General features: G+C 41.2%; 1 protein-coding gene across 3 annotated transcripts in view; it reads left to right on the top strand.

Moving 5' to 3' along the window:
* TEC (tec protein tyrosine kinase) overlaps positions 1-20,628 on the top strand; it is a 121,349-nt gene that overhangs the window by 9,885 nt on the left and 90,836 nt on the right. Inside the window, exons 2-3 of one of the 3 annotated variants that reach the window (XM_079771243.1) lie at positions 10,124-10,269; positions 20,168-20,353. In XM_079771243.1, coding sequence (XP_079627369.1) covers positions 20,216-20,353 — 138 coding nt within the window. In that variant the 5' untranslated portion in view covers positions 10,124-10,269; positions 20,168-20,215. Of the gene's footprint in view, positions 1-10,123; positions 10,339-20,167; positions 20,354-20,628 lie in introns of those variants that run through there. The other 2 variants (XM_079771242.1, XM_079771241.1) reach the window with 2 other exon arrangements.

A 20,628-nucleotide genomic window follows, 5' to 3' on the forward strand; every position in this document is an offset into this window, starting at 1 on the left:
CAAAAACTGTTGAACGCCTAACTCATCTGGCCTCTGACACCAGCTGGGATCTCAGCCAGCGTTGGCCAAGGTTTTGCCTCTTTTCCTTGGCTCCCAACCTTTCTGATCAGCTGTTTTCTTATGTGCTCTCAACTCCCCTATGATTCTGAACTTCCATCCTTCTACTGGCTTCCTCCCAAATCTTTCCGGGGGCCCTCTGAGGGCATTGTTCCATTGTGAATCAACTCTCCCACACCCCCAGCCTCCTCACAGAATGAGAACACTCTTTCTCTGCAGCGCTCTCCGCTGTGGCCTTCCTCTGGCTTCCCTGTGCTGCCTGCCAGTCTGCAAAGCCCCTTTTCCTTTAGAGGGCGAGCGATTCATGCAAATAACCTCCTGGTCTCCCCCTTTGCCACCAACCTCTTGGGCATTGTCCCTGACAGACTCACCTGGTTCCTGGTCTTCTCTTCCAAATCTGCCCATCTCTGCATCCATACAACTAACTTCATATGTGTAAGATGAGTGGTGCAGTTGCCTAGGGGTAGTAGAAGGGAGTCATTAATTGTGGTAGGAGTGGAAAATAAAGGAGACTTCATAAAAGAGATTACTTGTGATCAGGACCTTAAAAAATGAATAGGATTTCAACAGGCAGAGAGAACAACTCAAACAAACAAACAAACAAAATGAATAGGATTTCAATAGGCAGAGAGAACAACTCAAAAACAATAGCATGGAGATATGAAAATGTCCGTGTATTTACTTGCTTGAGCAGTTGGAAATAAGTGGTAGGAAGGGAAGCGGAATATGACATGATTATATTTATTTAAAATTAAGGCATGATCCTAAGGAGGGTTCATTGTGGAGAATGCAGAGGAAGAAACAGACTTTACTACAAAAGGGAGAAGAAGTACTTTGAAAACTTCTCAGAGGTGGGATGATATTGCAAATAACAGATCAGAACATTGCTGGGTTGATTGTAAAGGGAGAAGGGGAGTAATTAAAACAGTTTAAGGAAGTTCATAATATGACTACAGAAGCAGAGAGGAACAGTAGTGGAAGAAGAGGCGTGAGGATTTTCAGAGCAGACTGGTTGTGAGGGGGCAGGGAGCAGAGTTGAGAAACCTGACTAGACACCTGCTGCTTAGGAGATGGGCGAGATTGAGGCCCTGCCTGGTGATGGGAGATTTGAAGATGTAGGATGCTGGGAGAAAACAGCTGCATAGTAGATATGAATCAGATTAGTTGGCCTTTTAATTACCTTATGCATAAAGATAGGAAACTTTATTTCATGATGGTAAAAAGGACTTAAATTATGTAAGCTTAAGATGTTTCTCAAACTGTTTTATAGAATACTACAACTACTGGAGATATAAATAAGGTTCAAGGGAAATAGAACGAGTTCTATGATCAAATAAGGTTGGGAAACTCTGCATTCTGTATGATTCACAGAGTCTATTCGTGTATTAAAGGCTCAGAAATGCACACAAGAAACCAGTCTGACATTGTTTAACCCAGCTTTACCTGAATATATTTATTCATTCATTCAGCAAGCATGTGGTAAGCACATATTATGACAGTATGTTTTTGGCACTGTGCTGGCCACTGGTCCCACGGGAGAGAATAAAATCAGCCAATGCCTTGGCCTTTAGGGGATTAGGCAAACTATGTCAATTAATTGCCCCAGTCTGGTATAATCTGGTAGGTTTTGAGAAACACAGTTTGGGAAACCTTGAGTTAAGGTGTTTAGATATTCTTGTTTGTGCTCTGGAACAGAATGGACTGATTGACTACCTGTCTCTCTGCCCCCATGTCTCCATGTTACACCAGTGCCCCCACCTCTTTGAAGAATGTTTCCTGCAGCCCCTGCCTTCGGCATAGACATAGCTGATGACCAGGTAACTTTTAGGCCTCAGAAGTTGGTTACTTGGCCCAAAGTCACCCAGCTAGTTAGGGGCAGAACCAGAGCCAGAACCCCAGCTCATCTGGTTCTATGTCGATGCTCATTCTATTTTTGGTGAGAAGGGACAATTTGAAATACCTTTACCACTTACATTTTATTCTCTCCTGTGGGACCTGTGGGACCAGAAAGCAAATCACAGGCATTATTTTACCTCTAAAATTTTCAGTATGTAGCTCCAAAAGAAGAACTCTTAGAAATACATCACAATACCAGTAGGTGTTATGCTAGGTTACAAAAATTGGGTTTTAGTCTAGGTGCAAGGAAACCATTGGAGGACTTAGGACATGAACTGATTTATGTTTTTATAAGTTGGTGTTGATTGATGAAATGGAGAAAGGATTATAAGAAGATAAGGAAAGAAATAGTGAGCCCTATTAGGAGGATATTGAAATAGTCCTGACAAGGGATGATGGTGGCTATGTCAATTAATTGCCCTAGTAATGCCAAGTAACAAATATCCCCATAAACTCAGTGGTGTATAGACATAAGGATTTATTTTTTGTTCATAAGTTGATGGGATGTCTGGGTAGTTCTGCTGATCTGGACCAGGCTCAGCTGATTGTGACTGGTCTTGCCCATGTGTCTCTAATCAAATGTAGGTCAGGTAGGCAGCTCTGTGATGTTGCTGGGGTTTCTGATGTATTTGGGGGGCCAGATGGCAGTTGACTGTCTAGGATGACCTCAGCTGAGATGGCTGGGACAACTCTGCTCTCCTCTGTGTTTATGTTACATCTCTCTAATAGGCTAGCTGGGTCATATACTCATGGTAATCACAAAAAAGTAAGAGAAAAAGTACAAACAAGCAGGCAGATTTTTAAGCCTTAACTTGTGTTAAGTTTGCTGCTATCCCATTGGACCAAGAAAGTGGCATGGTTTTCCCACAGTTAGTGTGGAAGGGCATTGCTCAAGGGCAGGAATAACGAGATGTGAAAAGATACAGGGAGGTATGAAAAAACAGGGCCAGTAGTACAAGCAATCTACTGTGTAATGGGAGAAGAGTGAAGTAGAGGCTTGAATATTCAGGGTTATAATATTTTGGAGGTACAGTCCAAAGAATGTGCTGATGGATTAGATTTGAAGTATGAAAGAGAGGAATAAATCAAAGATAACTCTTAAAATGTTGGCTGAGCAGTGGCGAGGTGGTGAGACCATTTACTCAGATGGTAAAGAGTAGGTAAAGAACCAGTTTTAGGGGAGTATCTAGAGTTCTGTTTTAGCCATGTTATGTTTGAGATGCCTGTTGAGATTCAAATAAAGATGCTAGGTTTACAATTGGATATATAAATCTGAAGTTCTTGGGGACAGGGCTGAAGATGTAGATTTCAGAGTTATTAACCTCTAGATGGTATTTCAAACCATGGAGTTGGACGAGGTCATTCCTGAGAAGAGTATATACATAAAGAAGCAAAGCAAGCCCAGGATAGAGCCCTGGTACACACCCGTGTTTATAAGTAAAGCAGAAAAAATAGAAGCCAATAAATGGGACCGAGAACATAAGATACAGCCTCTGAGATCAGAGAAAAATCCAGGAAACTTGGTATCAGAGAGAACTTAGAAAAGTTACACATTTCAAAGAGAGGATGGTCAGTTGTGTTAAGTAAGATAAGAACTGAGGTCAAGTAAAATAACAGAGAAACAATCAATGGGTTTGATAAGAAGGAGGTCCTTGGTGACTTCGACAAATACGGTCATAGTGGAATGCTGGAGATAGAACTCCAACTGGAGTGTTTGGAGGAAAGCACATGATGAGAAGTAGGGACAGCAATCCTAATTCAGTTTTTCAAGAGCTTGTGCTGCAAAGGGAAACAGAAGTGACTTGGTATTTGGAGGTGAATGTGGGTCAAGGGAATGGTTTATGACTGGGCATGTAAGAGATGCTACTCTGCCAAAGGGGATGACCCAATAGAGGGATCAGGTGCATCAAAGAGAGGGGGAAACTGCAGGCCAGACATGTCTGAGATGGCAAGAGGCGATGGGATTGAGAATTTAAAATAAACCAGTCTGTATATTACTTACTTCACAGGTATTTGCATTCTATTTTTAATTTCTAATTTTTTGTAATGAAAGGATGTACCCACCATTTGAACAATTTCAGCCACCCGCCAGGATTGGGACATCTATGAGTTTTGTGGTCACACTGGGCAGGTTGAGTGCCTCTGTGTTAGGCTTACTCAGCTACTGTTGTGGAGAAGGTACCGTTTTGGAATTATTCTGCTCTGTAGGTGGTGCTCAGTGTTTCTTATGATGATGGTGAAACTGGTAAATTCAGTTTCTTAGATTTTGATATGGATAGCAAGTTGGGCAGGTTCTGAGCAAAGCTAAGAAGGGAATATGAATTAATGTGCCACTTCCTTGTCCAGGTTTTATACCAGTATGACTTGATGTTTTGATAAATATAAAGCACCAATTTCATCCAGCAATGCAGGTAATACCACTTTTTGCATAGACTAGCAGACTTTAGGATGGTTGGCTAATGTAGTTCAGTAGATCCTAGACAAGGTACTCATTCTAGAATTTCAGCAAAGTGATAGAAATTTTGCTTTTTTGTGTTTTTAAAGCCAGTGAAACTTTAATTTTAAAGGGTAATGTAAAGCAAATGTATTAAATAAATGGTAATTTAAAATGTATTTTGTGTAAGTTCAAGTGTACATTTGGTGGTATTTAAGTAACTATATTTATCAACCATCCTGGGATATGTGTTCTGTACCATGGGTAAGTATGGTGGTTATCAGAGTGGGGGCGGGGGGAGGTAATAAAGGATAAAGGGGACCAAGTATAAAGTGACAGAAGATGATTTGACTTTGAGTGGTGGGCACACAATACAATATGCAGATCATGTATCATAGAAATGTACACTTGAAACCTATATAATATTGTAAACCAATGTCACCCCAATAAATTAAATTTAACAATCTTTATGTAAAAAAATACAAACAACAACAAAATTATATAGTATCATATGTCTCAGTTATCTATTACTACATAACAAACCACCCTCCACTTAAAGGCACACAACAGCAACCACCATTTTATCACACTCATCCTATATAATAAAGAGGTAATATGCAAATTGACCCTCACACCCTCATACCCTCACAAGATGGCTGCCTACGACCAGGCCAGCAGGGGGGACTGTTAGTGAGGGACGACCAAATGACTGAACAAGGAGGCTGCATGGGGTGACCAGGCTGGCAGGGGGGTTAGTGAGGGACGACCAAACGACTGAACAGCAGGCTGTGTGGGACAACCAGGCCAGCATGGGGGTTAGTGAGGGACGACCAAATGACTGAACAAGCAGGCTGCATGGGGCGACCAGGCCTCCAGGGAGGGCAGTAAGAAGCGACCAGGCCGGCGGGGGGGGGGGGGCAGTTAGGAGCGACCAGGCCGGCGGCGGGGTGGGGGGGGGAGGGAGGGCAGTTAGGAGCCACCAGGCCAGCGGGGGGAGGGGGGAAGGGGTAGTTGGGGGTGACCAGGCTGACAATGGGGGGAAGTTAGGGGTGACCAGGTCGGCAGAGGGGGGCAGTTGGGGGTGACCAGGTCGGTGGTGGGGAGCAGTTAGGAGCGACCAGGTCGGCAGGGATGGGGCAGTTGGGGGAAACCTGGCTTGCAGGGGGAGAAGTGAGGGGCAATGAGGGGCAATCAGGCCAGCAGCGGGGGGGCAGTTAGGGGCAACCAGGCAGGCAGGTGAGCGATTAAGAGCCAGTGGTCCAGGATTGTGAGAGGGATATCTGACTTCCGGTTTAGGCCCGATCCTCAGGATCAGGCCTAAAACGGCAGTCGGACATCCCCCAAGGGGTCCCGGATTGATTGGAGAGGGTGCAGGCTGGGCTGAGGGGACCCTCCCCCCCGCCTCCTGTGCACAAATTTTGTGCATTGGACCTCTAGTAGAATCTATAAGAATTGGACAGCACAAGGCGTCTACTCCACAATGTCTGTGCCCTTATCTTAGAAATCTTGATAGCTGGGTGTGACTCAGACCACTTGGGGCTAGAATCCCATGAAAGTTTTCTCCCTTATATGTCTGGCTCCTAGGCTGGGATGACTTGAAAGCTGAGCTCAGCTGGAATTCTCCGCTGGTGCACCTGTATGTGGCTTTTCCATTTGGCGCAAGCTTCTCTCACTGTGGTAGCTGGGCTCTAAGCATGAGAGTCCAAAAGAACTAGGCAGGAGCTACACATTTTTATTTGCTTTATATCCATGATACTTTTTGAATGTAGTTTATAATTTTTATTTGTTATAAGTGATATATGAGAAGGTTTTCTATGGAATTAGTATTTTTGTCAGTTTATTTTTTTCCTCTTAGAGATCATGTATGTAACAGCTCTTTAATAACTGAGCTCCACAAACCTTAGAAGTAAGGTTAACTATTTTTCTGGTCAAATTTGCCTTCTTGTTTTAGTATGCTCTGTGGTTTCAGTTATGCTGGTTACCTTTGGTGATCTTGTTAATGATTCTTTTATTAAAAGACTGCAATTTGAATATATGCACTTTACCCGACTACCTATTGTGCCTTGGTACTTTGTTAATCTGCACAGAATTTTTCTTTTTATCATGCTGTAAACTTGAAAAGCAAACTTCTTCCATGAAATTTGAACAGGGGAAAGGAAATAAAGGGAAGGGAGGAGTTACAAAAAGGACAGATGTCCCATAGACTGTGATTTTATTTTGCTAGAGAGACAAATTCCTGCTTGTTCAAGAAGAGATAGTACCACATTACATTATTTTGTGGCTCAGTTGACTCAAGGAATCATTGGAAGAGCTTTCATGATGAGCGAGGTGGGGTGGTAAGTCCATCCTTGAGGAAGACATTCTTATTATTTTTTAAAAAAATGTATTTTATTGATTTTTTACAGAGAGGAAGGGAGAGGGATAGAGAGTTAGAAACATCGATCAGCTGCCTCCTGCACACCCCCTACTGGGAATGTGCCCGCAACCAAGGTACATGCCCTTGACTGGAATCGAACCTGGGACCCTTCAGTCCGCAGGCCGATGCTCTATCCGCTGAGCCAAACCGGTTAGGGCGAGGAAGACATTCTTCTAAAGGAGAGCTCACCCCCCTTTATTTACTTTCACTTGTCTGCCTTGGTCCCCTTCCCCCTTGTCTTCCTCTTTTCAACTTTTTCTATTCTCTTTCTTACCAGTGCTAAAGTGTTGGATGACAGGGGCATGGAAAACCATTTAAAGGAAAGCTCTTCAACATATTTAAAAATTTTTTGTTATGGAAAATTTCAAACTTAAAAATAGGGTAGTATAATGAACCCCTGTATCTACCACTTAGCTTCACTAGTCATCAACTCAAGAACAATTTTATTTTGTCTGTACACCCACATACCCCTTACCAAATTATGAAGCAAATCACAGGTATTATTTTACCTCTAAAATTTTCAGTATGTAGCTGCAAAAGAAGACTCTTAAAACATACACAATACTATTATCACACCCAAAAAACTCTAAAACAACCCAACATTATCTTTTAAAAATATATATTTTTTTATTGATTTCAGAGAGGAAGGGAGAGGGAGAGAGAGATGGTAACATCAATGATGAGAGAGAATCACTGATTGGCTGCTTCCTGCACACCCCCTACTGGGGATAGAGCCAGCAACCCGGGCATGTGCCCTTGACCGGAATTGAACCTGGGACCCTTCAGTCCACAGGCTGACACTCTAGCTACTGAGCCAAACCAGCTAAGGCATAACATTATCTTTTAAAAAAAATCTTCATCTAAGGATATTTTTTTCCATTGATTTCTAGAGAGAGTGGAAAGGAGGGAGGAGGTGGGGGGGAGAGAGAGAGAGAGAGAGAGAGAGAGAGAGAGAGAGAGAGAGAGAGAGAGAGAGAATCGATGTAAGAGAAACACATAGGTTGGTTGCCTACCGCATGCACCCCTACTGGGGCTGGGGAACCTGCAACCCAGGTACATGCCCTTGACCTGGAATTGAACCTGCGACTCTTAGGTCCGCAGGCCCATGCTCTAGCAAACCAGCCAGGGCCCAACACTATCTTGATTTTATCAAATCTTAATATTAGGAAACAAATGTTACAAAAAACATAATGTTATCACTATCCAGTTAGTGTTCAGGTTGCCACAGTGTCTCATCATACATTTCAGCTAGTTGAGTTGTCTCAGGACTTTTAAATTTCATTGAATCCTCCTCAATCACTCTTTTTGTTCTTGAACTATTTTGTTAAAAAGCTTTCTCATTCTGTAAAACAGTTGAATGCAATAATGCCTTGGATTCTCTATTCCTATTTTAAAAACCATAAGGAAAAAAAATATGTTGACATAGACATATGTTCCTCATTGAAAACCACTTTGAATACTGCAGTCAAGGAACACATATAGGCATTTGATTATTTTATATATACTTTCCAAATTTCTTTATTCTTATGTTTTCTTCTAGTAAAAGGTACTTTACTCACTTGAGATACTTGCCATTTATGCCTGTTTTCAATGGTTATTGTTTCCCTTTGAAATAGCATGAAGCAAAAAGAGAAGTATTTGTTTTATGTCAGAAATTCCCACATCTGGGGTGAATTAGTGCCAGAATATTGTCACTTAAAGTGAATCCACTTAAATATCATAGTAAGCAGTAAAAGAAAAAGCCCAGTATGATTCAGACTTTAACATGTTTATTTTATCTCATATATGGCACCACTTAGATTATACTTGCTAACTCTTAGAACAAAGAGTGAATCAAGTACTAATTGTTTTCTTGAGATAGTTTTTCTGATGGAAATGCATGATAAACTTTTACTTCCTTCACTTCATTTGAATTGGCCAGCACAATCTAAAGAGGGCCATTTTTTTCAAAAGCAGTAGAAAGCTTAATCAGTTTTTGCATGGGTGTGTCTACTAGGTAGAATAAAGGTTAAGCCACTATAACCAAGAACAATTCTATGCAATTTCAAAAATAAGGTAGAAGTGTGTTTATTTCTTACAAGGTCCAGGCCTGAGGGGCAGCTCTGCGCCATGAAGTCATTCAGAGACCAGGTTCCGGTTCCATTTCATTCCTCCTTTGGCTCCTTTGGGTGTTGCCTGGAATGCATAAGGAAAGTTGAGTTTGCCATGTGTGCTTTCCAGCTGATGGGAAGGTGGAGAATGCTCTAAACCCAGGGGACGTCACTTGTCTTTAAATTGAAGATGATCCACATCTCACTTCTGCACATACCCCTTTGGCTTGTTGAGGAAAGAAACAATTTAAGCTATGTCACCAAACCAAAACGCAATAACTAGCTGAACTGCAGTTCCAGACTCTCCCAGGAGTGGAATCTCCTGATCAACACTAGTGAGGTAATCTGTTTGATAAAACCCCAGCATTTTCCTTATGGAAGCTGTCCTTGCCTGAAACACTCCACTTAATTTCTTAGTCCTACAGTTTTTTTTTTTCTTTTCTTTTTGGCCTTAAAAACCTTCTATTTTGTACAGCTCATTGGAGCGCCCTTCCGGTAGCTAGATGGGATACTGCCCAATTCATGAATCACTATATAAAGCCAATTAAATACCCAAATATACTCAATTTAATTTTGTTCTTTAGTAGGCTTTAACTTAGATGGCCATACCTAACTGCAAAGAAGGCTGGGAAATATCATCTCTAGTCCATATGTCCAGGAAGAAGGGAGAATGGATTGCGGTGTGTGTGTGTGTGTGTGTGTGTGTGTGTGTGTGTGTGTGTGAGAGAGAGAGAGAGAGAGAGAGAGAGAGAGAGAGAGAGAAAGGAAAAAGGGAGCAAAGAGCACTCTTGTGCAGTGTATCTTACTATTTTGATTATAAATCATTCTGTATTCTGTTTTGACACTTCTATTGTGTTATTTTTGAGTGTGATTGAGCAGTTCTCCAGTATCGCTCTCGTTAACGTCTTGATCCTCATCTTTTGAATATTTGCTAGTTCATTGGCACCTGTATTATTGACTTTTGCATCCCCCATTCAGTGAGAGATAAAGACCAGCAAAGCAGAACTTAGTAATGTGAAAGGGATATATGCTTGGGGCCTATGTGGTCAGTTGATAAATGAACATTTTTATGTTATGATAACTTTTGCTTCTCTCTAGAACCATTGAACTATGAATCTCATGTGTAGTAAGTATATGTGTTGATTCTTGGAAGTATTGCACGTGGGTTTATTTTCTAAAACATTTCCCTCATTTATTGCTCTTTTTTTCTTCCTTTTTGTAAATGGTGAGGTTCCCAACCCCAGTCGCAGCCAAAGACCGCAGAGGGGAACTTCAGTGTAGGACCCAAGCCTGTGTTGAAGAGCACCTGCTGTCTGTGTGTGTGCCTGTATCATAGGGACAATACGGAACAGCTCTTCTCCGCGCAGCACTGCTCGGTCCGTTCCCAGGTTCCCCTGCCTCGTTAGTCCCATCACCCACCATGTGGTAGTGAGCTGGGCTCCGGGGTACGTTACCAGGAGAGATAAGCCAGCTGGCCTCTGTAACTTTGGCCTTTTGTCTTCTCTTTAGGTAGGGGTTTTACTAGATATTTAAAAAAAAACAAAACACTTATTTTTCAGTTACCATTGACATATAATATTAGTTTTAGTTAGAAGTAGAAGTTCTGAAATAGAGGGCTTTAACTAAACTCGACTGATCTTAGGGAATAGTACAGCACAGTGATTAGACATTTATATAACTTATAGTGATCACCTCAGTACATCTGGTACCCATCTGCTACATACATAGTAATTACAATAATATTGACTATACTAGAGGCCCAGCGCACAAAATCGTGCGCACATAGCTTGCCGCTGCTTGCTGCCGCTCGCCGCCCTGCCCACTGCCCGCCACTGTGAGCTGTGAGCCACCCCGCCTGCTCACCACCAAGAGCCGCCCCGCCTGCCCGTCCACCACGTGAGCCGTGAGCTGCCCTGCCCGCTGCCATGAGCTTCTGCTCGCGGGCCGGGGGGTGGGGGTGGGGAGGGGGCACCGGGAGGTGGTCAATGCACCTCATGGCAACTGGTCAAGTGGTCGTTCCGGTCGTTCCGCTTATGGTCCCTGGCCTTTTATTATATAGGATTCCCTATGCACTACTTTACATCCCTGTGACTATTTTTATAATTGACAACTGTACGTATTAATCCCTTTCCTTCTTTCACTACCCCCCCCTCCCCGAACCACCTTATCAAAATGTTCTTTGTAACTATAAGTTTGTTTCTGTTTTGTTTGTTTATTTATTTTGTGTTTGTTTTTAGATTCCACATACAAGTGAAACCATTTGGTATTTGTCTTTCTCTGTCTAATTTATTTCACTTAGCATAATTTCCTTTAGGTCCATCTGTGTTGTAAATGGCAAGATTTCGTTCTTTTTTATGTCTGAGTAATGCTTCATTGTAAAAATGCAACACAGCTTTTTTATCCATTTGTCTGTTGATGGACACTAGATAGTTTGATTCTTGAATTCCTCACCAGTTCAGCTTCAGTAGGTCAGCAGACAAACACTCAAAACTTTGTAACCTACTACATATCAACTGGCCGAAAGGAGAAATCATTGACACTTTTAAGAATATACAGGTTACACTGGGTGTCTTTGTTCAATAGATTAGGAAGGCTATAGCTTCACTTCATGATCTTAAATGGGGAGCTTAGAATGTACCATTTATTCTGATAGAAATCAGCCTAATACCTTTTTTTTTTTTTGCTTATATTTCTGTTACTTAATTCTGCTTTTACAAAAGGAAATTGAGCTTAAGCTGTGAGTATACATTGCAGGAGAGAGCATGGTTAGAGTTGTTCTGATATAATAGCTACCCATTTTAGGTACCTTTGAACTGAAATATAATCTACAGCATTTGGTTTCTCAGATAAACATCAGTTTGATGTTTATTTATGCTAGATTTCTGAACATTGGGAACAGACGCTAACTTTGTCATAAACCTATGATGAGATGTGTAAAGGTTATGCGTTCTAGTGTAGAAGTTCTGAAACAGAGGGCTTTAATTAAACTCTACTGATGTTAGGGCATAACCAAGTGTTAGATTGAATTATATAATATGGCTGATTTTGTAGGTAAAATAGTGCTGAGTAATGACAATTTAATATGGCTTAACCTAAATGATGTGAATTTCAACAACCTCAAATCACTCTGCTCCTTCCTTTAAGAAGTTTATCCTTCCCCTACCCTGAGAACTAGGATGTTTATTTCTTATTTACTGAACTCCTTACCATGCTATCATTTGGTAACTCAGATTACTTTTGTTTTCATCTGTCTCTGACTACCTTTCATGGTTAGCACCTCTGTTCTCTCTCTTTTTTAAAATCTTCACCTGAGGACATGTTTTTTTAGAGAGAGAGAGAGAGAGGAAGGAAGGCAGGAAGGGATGGAGGGAGGGAGATAGAGATAGAGAGAGAGAGAAACATCCATGTGAGAGAGAAACATTGATCGGTTGCATTCTGCACACACCCTGACCAGAGATTGAACCTGAAACCTAGGTATGTGCCCTGACCAGGAATAAACCCACAAGCTTTTGTGTATGGGATGATGCTCTAACCAACTGAGCCACCCAACCAGGGCAGTACTTCTGTTCTCTTGATTAAAAATACAGTACTATGAAAGGTTGTAGAGACTAGAATGGACAGCCCTAGTAGCTATCCCTTTATGGTGAAGAAGGTACTAAGATCTTTTGGTTAAAATTGCCAAACTGTGAAACTGAGAATCATTAGACTGGTACTCAGATTTGCAACACTGGACAGGAATATAAATTCTTGGTGGCCTGGGTTTCTCATGGATGAAACTGTGACAGTTTCCATTATCTACTTCAGAATACTGGTGCTCCAAGAACAGACATACAGACCAGTGGAACAGAACAGAGAACCCAGAAATTGACACAAGCCGTTATGCTCAATTAATATTTGACAAAGGAGGCTAGAGCCTACAATGGAGTCAAGACAGTCTCTTCAATAAATGGTGTTGGGAAAACTGGACAGATACTTGCAAAACAATGAAACTAGACCACCAACTTACACCATACACAAAAACAAACTCAAAATGGATAAAGGACTTAAACGTAAGATGGGAAACAATAAAAATCTTAGAAGAAGCCATAGGCAGCAAAATAGCAGACATTTGTTGTAGCAATATCTTTAATGATACAGATCCTAGGGCAATGGGAACTAAGGAGAAAATAAACAAATGGGACTACATCAAAATAAAAAGCTTCTGCACAGCAAAAGAAACCATCAACAAAACAATAAGAAAGCCCACTGCATGGGAGAACATATTTGCCAATGTTATCTCCGATAAGGGTTTAATCTCCAAAATTTACAGAGAACTCATACAACTTAACAAAAGGAAGATAAACAATCCAATCAAAGGACCTAAATAGACACTTTTCGAAAGAGGACATTCAGAAAGCCAAGAGACATATGAAAACATGCTCAAAATCACTAATCATCCGAGAGATGCAAATCAAAACAACAATGAGGTACCACCTCACACCTGTCAGAATGGCTATCATCAACAAACGACAAGTGCTGGAGAGGATGCGGAGAAAAAGGAACCCTCGTGCACTGCTGGTGGGAATGCAAACTGGTGCAACCACTGTGGAGAACAGTATGGCGTTTCCTCAAAAAATTAAAAATGGAACTCCCATTTGACCCAGTGATCCCACTTCTAGGACTATATCCCAAGAAAACAGAAACACCAATCAGAAAGAATATATGCACCCCTATGTTCATAGCAGCACAATTTACAATAACTAAGATTTGGAAACAGCCTAAGTGTCCATCAGCAGATGAGTGGATTAAAAAACTGTGGTACATCTACACAATGGAATACTACGCTGCTATAAAAAAGAAGGAATCCTTACCATTTGCAACAGCCTGGATGGAACTGGAGAGCATTATGCTAAGTGAAATAAGCCAGTCAGAGAAAGAGAAATATCACATGATCTCACTCATTTATGGATAATAAAGAACATTATACCATATTTTCCGGCGTATAAGACGACTGAGCGTATAAGATTTTCCTGGGTTAAAAAGTCATCTTATACGCCGGAAAATACGGTAGTCCAATATATCTAATCCATTATATCTAATCCCATCAATATAGTCCAATATACCGTATTTTCCGGTGTATAAAAGGACTTTTTAACCCAGGAAAATCTTATACGCCCAGTCGTCTTATACGCCGGAAAGTACGGTAAATTGATGAACAAAAATAGATACAGAGGCAGAGAAGCATTGAACAGACTGTCAAACTACAGCAAGAAAGGCTGGGGAGGGTTGTGGCAGGGAGGTAAGAGATCAACTGAAGGACTTGTATGCATGCATATAAGCATAACCAATGGATTCAAGACACTGGCCGGGGGGGGGGGGGGCGGGGGGCAGTGAGGGCATGTGCGGGGACGGGGGTAGGGGAGGCCGGGGGAAGGTCAATGGGGGAAAAAAAGGAGACATATGTAGTACTGTTTGTAATTCTTTAAACAATGAAATAAAATAAAATAAAAAGAATATTGGTGCTCAAAGACTAAAGTGTTAGGTTTTCTAAACTTTTAAAAATTTAATTTTTTAAAGATTGAGGTAAATTTACATATAACATTATATTAGTTTCAGTTGTGCAAAATAATGATTGGATTTTTGTATATATTGCAAAATGATCACCACAATAAGTCTAGTTAACATTAAGATTTACTCTCAGCAACTTTCAAATATGCAGTTTAGTATTATCAACTACAATCACCATGCTGTACATTACATTCCCAGGACTGATTTGTTTTACTATTGGAAATTGGTACCTTTTGATCTCATTTACCCAGTTTGCCCACCCTCTAACCCCTGTCTCTGTCTAGGAGCTTGTGTTTTTTTTTAAAGAACTCACATATAAAAGTTATAGCATATGGTATTTTTCTTCCTGTGTCTGACTTATTTCACTTAGCTTAATACCCTCAGTGTCTATCCTTGCTATTGCAATGGTAAGATTTTGTTCTTTTTATGGCTGCATAATATTCCATTGTGTACATATACCACATCTTCATTATCCATTCATCCATTGATGGACACTTAGATTGTTTTCATATCTTGGCTATTATAAATAATGCTGCAATGAACATAGGGCTGCGTAATTTTTTCAAATTAGTGTTTTTAAGTTTTTCAGGTATACTAGTATATACTTGAGAGGGATTGCTGGATCATATGGTAATGCTAATCTTAATTTTTTTGAGGAACCTCCATACTATTTTCCATAGCGGCTGCACCAATTTACATTCCCATCAATAGTGAACAAGGGTTCCTTTTTCTCCACACCTTTGCCAGCACTTATTATTTCTTATGATAGACACAGACAACGGTGTGGTGATGGCCAGCAGAAGGGGAGGGCAGTGGGGGCTGGGTGCGAGCAGGCAAAGGGGTCGGGGGGGGGGGGGAATGGGAACATCTGTAATAGTGTCAACAATAAAAATAAAGTAAAAAAAAATGACCTTCCAGACCGTAAGGTCTCTGTTGCAGCTACTCACCGCTGCCATTGTAGTGAAAGCAGTTACAGACAATATGTAAACAACTGAGTATGGCTAATTTGTAATAACATTTTAATTACAATATAAAAAATAAAAAATAAGATAAATCAATTCCAGGGAAAATAAAGAATTTTACAGAAAAGGAAAAATAATCACAGTATTCTACAGTGTTCAGCTCTATAGAATACATCTAGAACAGCCGTCGCCAACCTTTCGGATCTCACGGACCACCAGTGATCCACGGACCACCGGTTGGTGACCGCTTATCTAGAACATCATAATAATGTAAACAAAAAATAGTAATCTTACTACTCATATAAATCTATTGAGGGTAAGTGAGTGCAGGAAATGTGCTTGTGTGTGGGTGGGGAGGACATTGTGAAAGACCTATATCCTTCACAGTACTCGTAGGAAGTCATTAGAGCATACCTAAAATTGAAAAACCAAGAAGTAGCAACACAAGTAGGTTACTTAGAGAGTGACAGTACAAACAAAAAATTTTTAAAATAAAAATGTTTGCCTCTGAGAATCAGAAAATTATTGGAAGATGGCAGTGGAAAGGTATATGCTCTCTACTCTCCTCCCCTAAAAGTCTATTAAAACACAGGAAAATATTCCTGTCTTCTTTAGAGAATTATTTTTTTTTTTTAAGTTGACAAAGTTTTACTGATTAACTGTAGATCTCTCAATACCTTTAGGTTCAGCTCCTGAAAAAAACTCTAACTTGATCTAATTTGGCCTAGTTGCTCTCTTGGCCTGCTGCTCAATGTCATCTTAGGTTTTCCCTTCAGCATCATCTGGGAGAGTCTCCTTACCTTTCTTTTATGTTGGAACCTTTGTTTCCTGTCTTCTATGTATTTTGTGGCCTACTTCTTTCTTTTGGTAGAGTACATCCTCAAGTGGCTTTTTGAGAAGGCTGAATAGCAGGTAAAATTTTTTAGGCCTTGCATATTTGAAATATGTCTTTATTCTCTTGTCACTGCATTGCTAGTTTGGCTGAGTATAGAATTTTGGGTTAGCAATCAGTTTCCTTTGGGATTTTTCTCCATCATTCTGTATTGCCTTTGATGATTGCCACTCTGAATTTCAGTCCTTTCTATGAAACCTACTTTTAAGCTTGTGGAATCACCTGCCCCGGGTGTTGAGACCTTTTGCCTCTAGAGCTGCAGATGAGCCACACCCCACTTATCCTCCAGGACTTCCAAAAGTCTTCCGTTCGGTAACTATCGTGTTACTCACTGGGCTGGGAACTACACATTTGCATATGGCCTGTTTTCCAGGGCATAGCTTGCTTTTCTCTTACAGTCAATTTTTTGTAAATTGTTTTCACCCTGTGTTGAAGATGTGCTGCAGAAAGATGAAAAGATAATTTCCAAGGATGTGGTATTTACAGATCAGCAGCTTCTCAGGGGGAAAAAAGGAAAAGGGAGCACCAAAATTTTAGTTTAGAATAAGGAAGACCAACTTAGATGCAAAAGGAGCAAGAGCTTTTTTCTGACTTTTCATCTCAGTTTAGCTAATGGTTTAATAGGTCTTTTATCCAACTATTTACTGAGAGGCTGCTGTAAACACCAAGAATGGTATAAAGAGTTAGTGGAAGACCCCAAGCTCTTTCTTTAAGGAAGTGACTCTCAGATCTACTTGCACATTAAATTATGATGCCCTGGGCCTCACCCCAGAACAACTGAATAAAAATAGCTGGGTCCTCGCCCTGACCGGTTTGGCTCAGTGGGTGGAGTGTTGGCCTGCGGACTGAAAGGTCCCAGGTTTGATTCCGGTCAAGGGCATGTACCTTGGTTGTGGGCACATCCCCAGTGGGGGGCGTGCAGGAGGCAGCTGATCAATGTTTCTCTCTCATCGATGTTTGTAACTCTCCTTCTCCCTTCCTCTCTATAAAAAATGAATAAAAATATATTAAAAAAAATCTGGGTCCTGGACATGTACATTAAAAAGAAAATCTCTTGCCCTAGCTGGTTTGGCTCTGTGGTTAACGTGTTGGCCCTCAGACTGAAGGGTCGTGGGTTCAGTTCCCTGTCAAGGGCACATTCCTTGGTTGCAGGCCCCATCCCCGCTCCGATTGGGGCCTGTGGGGGAGGCAAACCATCAATATGTCTCTCTCATATTGATGTTTCTCTTTCTCTGTCTCTCCCCCTCAATTCTACTCTCTCTAGGAAATCAATGGAAAAAATATCCGCCAGTGAGGATTAAAAAAAAAGAAAAAAAAAGAAAATCTTAGGTTGTTCTAATATACCAGAGGCCCGGTGCACGAAATTTGTGCACAGGGGTGGGGAGGGTCCCTCAGCCCAACCTGCACCCTCTCCAACGGCGACGAGCAAGCAGGCCCTGCTGTCTGCTGTCTGCGGAGCCTGCTTGTCTGCTCACCACCGCAGGCGGGACTGAAAGGACTCGGGGACTCCAGCGGCAGGCAAGCAGTGCAGCCGGACCTGCCTGAGGCAGTCCGGCTGCGCCGCTTGCCTGCCGCCCCCAGGACTGGGGGACTCCGGAGGGGCTGAGGGGACTGGATGCCGCCATCTTGTGGCTATGGGCGCTGCCAGCTTTGTGACGGAATGACAGTCAATTTGCATATTCCCTCTTATTAGATAGGATACTTAAGGTTGAGAACTATTTCTTTAGTAGGTTAAAATCTAGGTGAAAATTCAAATATATATATTAATTGCTATATAACATGGAAGATTATGATGAGTGAGACAGAGATTATGGGTACATGAATTGGGAGGGTTTTTTGTTGTCAATCCTCACCCAAGGATATTTTTCCATTGATTTTTAGAGAGAGTGAAAGGGAGAGGGAGAAAGAAACATTGATGTTCTAGAGGCCCATCGATTGGTTGCCTCCCGCATGTTCCCCGCACTGGGCACATGCAACTAAGGTACATGCCCTTGGCTAGAATCAAACCTGGGACCTTTCAATCTGCAGGCCAACACTCTATCCACTGGGTCAAACCAGCTAGGGCTGATAGGAAGGTTTTTAATAAATTTGAGTCACCATGAAAGGCTTCATCAAGAAAGTGTGTGTTGAGGTAGGGGAGCTTTCATAGGGAGAGAGGGGTCTCTAGGTCAGGGATTGAATGCCAAGTATTTTGACTGAGTGTAGAATATATGGGCAACAGTAGAAATAAAAATTCGATGTTAGGTTGTAGCCAGATTCTAGACAATCCAGTGTCAAACTAAGGAGTTTTGACTTTATCCTGCAGGTGGGAGGGAGGCTTTGAGGAGACATTGAGGGAGGCATTGAGGATTTCTGTTGAATGATCAAAGTGGCCTGATCAAAGTGGTGTCTTTGAAGAGTGATCCAATGGGAATGAGGGGTATGTAGTGTGAATAACATGAGGCAAGAGCTGGGGAAAGGAAGATCAGTTGGAAAGCTCCTATTATGGTCAAGAGTATAATGCTCTGAGCTAGGAAAAGAGCAGTGGAATTAAAAAAATACTGATAAACATTTGTATACTGTTTTCAAAATAACTAAGTTCTTTTCCACATCTCATTAAACCTCACAATAACTTCATGGTATTGACTTCCATGTTTTATAAAGGAAGGAACTGATACACAGAGTTAAGCTGCTATGAAGTAACCAAGTGGAAAATGGAAGGGCCTAAATGGATGACGACAGAGCAATACTAGAGAGTTGCAAGGGTGCTTCTGAGGTATCAGGTTGGGTGTGAAGATGGTGGAATTCCTCAGTGGCTAATTCAGTGTCAAGTCTCTGGCTGTGATCTCAAGTAACCCATTATGTTCTTCTTCTTCTTTTTTTAAAATATGTTTTTATTCCAGAGAGGGACGGAGAGGGAGAGAGAGATAGAAACACCAATGATGAGAGAGAATCATTGATCGGCTGCTTCCTGCACACCTACTGGGGATTGAGCCCGCAACCTGGGCATGTGCTCTGACCCCTGACTGGGAATCGAACCATGACTTCCTGGTTCATAGGTCGCTGCTCACTCACTTCCATTGCATTTATGGTTTGATATACAACGATGTCTTATAAAGGTATGGTGAAGGAAGGGAAGAAATGGCTGTCACCAATTCAACTTGTCTCAAATAAGAATATTCAGGCCTTTTCTGAGTATCCTGAGTTTTCAGATAGTTAAATTTTGTTGAATATTAGAAGGTTTAGTCTGGACATGGGACTCCAAATATGGGCTGAGTAGGTTAGCTATGACTGGGTTTCCTTTCCCCTTGTGGTTGAGAAGAGAACCGTGGAGTGTAGTAGTATAGACACAAGAGAACATCCTCGAGGCTCTGGTGATTAGGGTGTTTGATCAAGATTGCATCTTTGTCAGAGCTGGAGATTGAACCATAGCCATCACTGTTGTAATTCACTTTGTTCACACATTTACCTTATCTATGTGCTTGTCCATTTTGTGTACCAAGACCCTGAGGCTATTCAAATAGAAGCTTAAATCAGCCATGCAGGTGATGAATTGTACTTTTCCATCTGAGATGTTTGTTTCCTTGCAATAAAATAGCAGAAGAGTGTGCCAGAAAGTTAAGGGATGCTGGGGAGGTACAAAGGAGAGAATCATCATCATGGCAAACCTTGATTAGGTTTTCTATAAAATGCTGGATATGGGTGAAGAGAATGAGGCTGGAGGTGGAATGGAGGTTGAGCTTTTGTGACCTGGCATTCTCAGTCCAGGTGTGTAGAATAACATTTATTGGCTCTGGGTGTGGGGAGGATAAAGGCTATTTTGGTGATTTGAAATGACAACATCCTTGGAAAATTAAAATGTCACATTTTATTTCAACTGTTCATTTTCTTTAGAATACTGGAATCTTCAATGGCAGGAGAAGGAGTGATCAGAAGACCGAGATGAATTTTAACACTATTCTAGAAGAGATTCTTATTAAAAGGTCACAGCAGAGAAAGAAGACATCGCCCTTAAACTACAAAGAGAGACTTTTTGTGCTTACAAAGTCCATGTTAACCTACTATGAAGGTCGAGCGGAGGTAGGAGACAATCAAAATGTGCTTTGCTGATTTCTGTTGTTACTACTTTGTAATACTGCCCCCAATCTTATGGAATAAGCTTTAGGTTAATGAAGTTTATAATGAAGTAAAGGTAATATGTTATTTGGATTTGAAAGATGAAGTTTAGGATGTTTATATAAATTATTCACAAGTTCATTAATTATGGGTTTGGTATATATGGATAAACACTTTATATCAGCCTACTAAATTAATCTGTTAATGAAAACAAATTAAATCCTTATGGAATTCATTAA

Source organism: Cnephaeus nilssonii, assembly GCF_951640355.1.
Source record: "Cnephaeus nilssonii genome assembly, chromosome: 1".
Classification (NCBI taxonomy): domain Eukaryota; kingdom Metazoa; phylum Chordata; class Mammalia; order Chiroptera; family Vespertilionidae; genus Cnephaeus; species Cnephaeus nilssonii.